The following is a 5,776-nucleotide window of genomic DNA, read 5'->3' on the forward strand; positions in this document are numbered from 1 at the left end:
GTCAAATGTTAAAATAGCTTAGCTTTACTTTCTGCATATGCACAAAGCATTTCAAGATTATTCCCTGCTAGAATTTTATGCCCGAGTAGGCTCAAGATCTGTCCAAAGAGAGCCTACAGTGTGATCCTAATATTGCTCATAAAAATCACAAATTGTCAAAACAGGTTCAAAAATCTCATCAAAATCACATTAATATCCGCATGATATAACATCCAAAGAAAAGGATAACTTTTGAAAAAGAGAAATCACAACTCTCCCAGCATATGGCATTCATCTTGTAACAAAGGGAATTAAGCTGTCAAACATGAGCCATTAAATAATATCAGGAGCTTTTGCCCACGAGTATATATAACAGAGGATCAGGACCAATTTGGAAGCGACTTCTAGCTATTGTGAGTCACAAGACTAAAATAATGCATTTTGAAATAGCTTGCCCATCCTTAACTTCTAAAACAGACCAACTACGAAAATCTATAGTCCTGCTTTAGAAAGACATCATTTTCAGAGTGGAGTTTTCCGTAAACATGATTTGTCAAAAAGGAAATGGAGTTAAAAACAGAAATTGACCTTTTAACTTATCAAAGATCAGAATTAAGACTAGATCCCCATTCTAAATTCACCCTTCATCCAAATTATTACCATCAATTGAGTCACTAGAGATTGAATTCAGACCAGATCCCCATTCTAAATTCATCCTTCATCCAAATTATTACCACCAATTGAGTCACCAGAGATCAATTTCAGAGTTGAGTTCTCTGTAGGCATGATGAAAAAAGAAATGGAGTCAGAAATCGACCTTTTAACTCATCAAAAATCAGAATTAAGACCATTTCCCCACCGTAAATTCACCCTTCATCGAATTTATTACCACCAAAAATCTGAAGCTTGAACCCCTTTTTACAAAGTATATTAATAAGCAATTTCAAAGCAAGGAGCTTAGCATAACTGTCAAATTCCTCTCCCAATCTGGCCTTGACCCTGAAAAAGTGGGTGTCTTTAAAAAAAAATTATGCCACTTGCTTTATATTTATATTTGGGAGGAGATCCTTGGCTTGCTCCGTCAAAATCGTGAAAAGGCTGCCTCTCAGGCATTGCTTTGGGAAGAGTTATATAACTAGCAAATATAAATCTGTGTTGGGATGCACACTGGAAAGGTGGGATGAATCTCCCTTCAAAAGCGTCAACGTTCCTTGCAAACCAAATTCCCAACAATCAAGAGTAAAGCTTTGAACTCTTTTAAATCTGGCTTCTACTGCCACTATGTAAAACTTACTACTTTAGTTTCACCTTGCCCAACACCTCCTACCCGTATCAGGCTATCCATTCCAGCCCACAATGGGGAAGAATATGGGCAAGATGATCTCCTATAGCTTCCTCATCCAGCTTGTATAAAGTACATCGACTTGGCCCATGTCCAATCCTCTTCTGTACCATGTAGTACTTACACAGAGTAGGGCCTTGTTCTATATGGCCAGCCACATGAAGATCCTTGCTTCATGCTTTTAGTGGGGACTTGATTTTCCAAAGTGGTTTCCACTGCCATTAGATTCCATCAGGCCGATCTGTTAACAAACATTGCATTGCATTGAAGCCGAGTCTGGGGGTAGAGAATCACCAGACCGGCTCATCCTTGTCTCCTTGAGTCGAACATAACTCACTTTTATTCCACCTGTGTTAGACTCCCACTGCTCCCCTTCATTCCCTCCCAGCTCTGGAAAGTTTGCCCTGCTCCTCTTCATTCGCCTCCAGCTCTAGAGGTTTTCCTTCTTCCGCTTTTGCTACCAAAAGGTAGTGTTTTATGGAGAGGCAGCCTGAGCTAGATAAAAGTAAAATTTCCCTCACAGGTTGTAGATCAGATGAAGGCATAATTTTTCTTTTAAAATCCTCTTCATTTGTCAGCAATGCTCCAAGTTCAATGTATTGGATCCACATAGTGATCAAGAATTAGAAAGAACTATCCAGCTTTGTCCATAGAACCATAAATCATGTAAATTTGAATGTACAGAACATAAATGCAAACCATACACGGGAAATATTCCATGTTAGGATGTGGTTCAGTACAGGTAATGCAATTTGTCCCAAAATATATTACTAACTCACTACAGAGGATTCAGTCAGATAATTTAGATGAGAAAGCAAAATTAAATTGCATCAACACAGTTAAAATCAGAATCTCATATTTTGCGTATTTGTAGACAAATATACATCAGTGAGGAACTGTTGACTGCTCTTATCTCACATTTCTTACTTTCACAGTCCGTGGAGCAACATAAAAGACGGATGGATGATCTGTAAAGCTCGAAATGTTGTTCCTGCACCAATCAACCCCTTCTAAGTAAGGTAAGGTTTCATGGACTAAAGAAAAATGCCAATGAACGTTTCTATCTAACCACTGTATCGAATAAAGAAAAGAATCAACCAAACCTGATGTGTAAACTGTAACAATGGGCACTGCAGAAAGCTACAGAACAAGTCAATGTCTAGATGCATCTTGATACTGTACAAGTTTCCAGGGTAATTCAATTTAACCTTCCAGCCATCAACCATAGGAGTATGATTGCGTTAATGCCCTATTCTTATTTTTCCAGTATTTGGGGAATGGGTGCATTCATCGGATAGCCGTCCCTCTTTAGATTTTCTGTTTGAGCTGCCACGTTATGTGCATCCGCTGATTCTGAATCTGGAGAAATCGTAATATGAGTTTCCGCTGAAAGAAAGTTAGACAAAGGAAATGTCGACCCTTCTCGCACAAGGGGCATACCCTGTGGAGGAAGAGAGTTTTCAATGGAATAATGCATTAGACTCAAAACTGGCGACACTGAAGCTTGAGCATTCAAATTTGGTGACATGTCTGATTTGACCCAAGAGGGTGAATTCAAAGCTGGTGATCCTGGTTCATGACCCAACGGAGCCAAACTCGGTGAAGCATCTCAGGTCTTGTGAATCTTGGCCAAGATATTTTTTAGAATAGAGTTTATCCTCACAGACCTCATAGAAATTTCCACTGCGAACCTCCTGACAGAGAGAACAAACACCGCAGAAAAGCCACTGCATTAGATCTGTCACATTAGGCTGCCCACAACAGTAGCCATTTCCAGGTAAGCCAAACCTCTTTCGCATCTGAATCCTCCAAAACCCACCGTATAGAAGCCCAAACACGCAAAGAATGATCCCAATGATACCAAGACCTTCCCGAATATTCTCATTATCAATATTGATAGCAGCCAAGGTGAAGATCCAATAAGGGGCCATGGACAACAAAATGAAGGTCACTATGTGCACATACATGTTCCCAAACCCCAGTGTATCCATATTCCACCCAAAAACGCAGAACCCACAAAATGTTGAAAAAAATGCAACAGAAGGATCACTCCAGCAGTCAAATAGACCTCCCTGCCATTCCGGTTTAGGTTCCATTCTTTTACTACCTCTTCTAAGAAGAGAGTATTTCTTCTCAAGCCGCGCGTATGTAGATTTGTTTTTCACAGAGTTATCATCTATCCTAATAACATCTGCATCTGCATCTGCATCAGTGATACTTATAACCGTAGTCTCCAAATCACCTTCGGCTTCGTAATCTTTCCCAAGAGGACTCAGGATAAGATAAAGACCAGCTGCAACAGGGGCGCCTATTGCAACAAAAACGCACAAACCCACTCCAATAGCCGGACGCTGTGATCTCTTATAGCCCCAATTCAGACCACAGAGCGCATACTGCGCAAAACAATTTATTTGTAGAAGTAGCACAACTACCATCATGTGTGCCCACTCATGAGGTTTGTAAGTCTCATTTTTACAGTAGACCTTTCTAAGATTGACAATGTCCTCTGGTTTCCATCTAATGAGAAGTAAAAGATGATAACAACGCTGTGGGTGTAGATAAAGGCACATCATGGTAAAAAGCGCATTTAGAATTTGATTATTGACCTCAAACCAGGCATCCCTCTCACTCTTTTTAGGCACGGCCCTGTTAAGAAAGCCAACCAGAACCAAAAAAAGAATAGCTCCAGATACTGCCACAGCAATACCCCATATTAACAGTGCCAAATTCTTCGGATTTCGCAGCCATACTTTCACTGCCTCCTTCAAAAATACCCACCTGATTTCGCCAACAAAAGGGACTTTAACGCCATCCTTGAGGCCACCGGCGCTGGAGTTCATTGCCATAAACTGCACTAATAATACAAACGGACTCTATCTGGAACTCCTCTGTAAAAAGCGCACAGATGTCAAGCGGAGAGCATTGTTCATTGGCCTAATAACGCTTTTTAAGGTTTTTTAATGTTTTAAAACATTTTTTTATTAAATTAGACGGCTGATTTTTGTTCAATCGTCTAACAAAAGATCTAACGGCTACGATTAGGACAGAAAGGCATTTGGGGGAGTCCATTTCAGAGGGAAATGCCTTACGACATTATTATTATTATTATTATTAGCTCAATTGACAAGGAGCATAAAATATATTACAATAATAAATCAAATTAACAAAAATAATTTTGTAATTAATTAGTTAATTAAATAAACAAAATTGTATTTAATATTTAAGGTGATAAAAGTTTAAAATGTAATAATTTATTTGGACAATTTTTTTTTTAGCTCTTTTCCAAGTAGTCTTTTCAATGGATTTTGCCTCAAATTTGATGAGAAATTGGTAAAATATTGGTTTTAAGTTGTCGAATCTCTAAAATTCATGTGTCCCAAGGGTTTTCCAAGGTGTTCAATCCATTTTTGCGATAAAAAATGTAATTTAGATAATGAAACATTGGGATTTTGCCAAGAATCATATCTATAGTTTATGATGAAAAAGACTAAAAACTCACCTATATTAATAGTTTATGATGAAAAAGACTAAAAACTCACCTTATTAGACTACACCTTAAAAAATTAATATAGATAAAAGAAACTTGCATAAATTTATTTAAGGCCATGTTTAAATATTATAAAATTTGTATTTTTCTGGGAAATGATCACTAAAATCTCGCTATATAATTTTTCATCAAATTGCTTTTTTGAAGAGATAAGGTTCAACATCTTCCAAAACCCCTATTACACCTAATTTGTGCAATCTCAATAGTTGATATCTACATTTCCAACGAGTCTTTTAAAAGTTTAGCTAGATTTTGGGTAAAATGATTAGAAAAATGTGTCTAGAAAATGTCTAAATTTAGACTACACTTTTATATAACATTTTTAAAGTATTAGAGTTTTGCATCTAACATTTTTTAAGTCCTCTTGGTGTTTAGCATATCTAAAACTTTAAATCCGATGGTAAAGTGTTTCAATCTTTATCCTTGGATATTCTCATATTATCCTCTCAACCTTCAGAAATATATCTCAATCATCTTGCTTTTGTTATCCGTTGCAATCTACAAAGAATAAAACTCCTCTATAAAGATTCATCAAAATTAACATTTTCCATGTTAGAGAGCTACAAAATAGAAAAAAAATGTAATGCCCAACCTAGAGGTGATATTAGGAGTAGACAAGATCATTCTAAAGACACATAAGAAGTCCCAAAACTTCCATAATCCATATCCCATGCCTAGTTTGAGTTATGCACTTAACACTCAATTGTTTGATCGATGTTTAAGGAGGGGTGACATCACTCTCCTTGAATGTATTCTTTTCCTTCCCTCATCCATGACATTAAAGGATGCCACCTCTCCTTCATCACATGGTTCCTTCTCCTTACATGCCATTACCTTCGTGTCCTTCCTCCCTTACCCTAAACCCTTAACACTTGCATCATATCTTTTACCTTTCTCCACTTAACTTT

General features: G+C 37.5%; 1 protein-coding gene across 1 annotated transcript; it reads right to left on the bottom strand.

Annotated features, from left to right (window-relative positions):
• Window positions 1-2,534: 2,534 nt before the first annotated feature.
• On the bottom strand, window positions 2,535-4,161 carry LOC149208283 (uncharacterized). The gene has a single exon (XM_089398293.1). The coding sequence runs from the start codon at window positions 4,159-4,161 to the stop codon at window positions 2,896-2,898; it is 1,266 nt and encodes a 421-aa protein (XP_089254419.1). The 3' UTR covers window positions 2,535-2,895.
• Between the last annotated feature and the right edge of the window lie 1,615 nt (window positions 4,162-5,776).

This window comes from Pinus tabuliformis, chromosome 1_2 (genome assembly GCF_031772625.1).
Source record: "Pinus tabuliformis cultivar Carrire ecotype Pingquan chromosome 1_2, CPIR1, whole genome shotgun sequence".
NCBI classification, from domain to species: Eukaryota; Viridiplantae; Streptophyta; class Pinopsida; order Pinales; family Pinaceae; genus Pinus; species Pinus tabuliformis.

Coding starts and splice junctions, on each gene's coding strand:
- LOC149208283 (XM_089398293.1), bottom strand. CDS start 4,161: ATGAACTCCAGCGCCGGTGGCCTCAAGGATGGCGTTAAAGTCCCTTTT.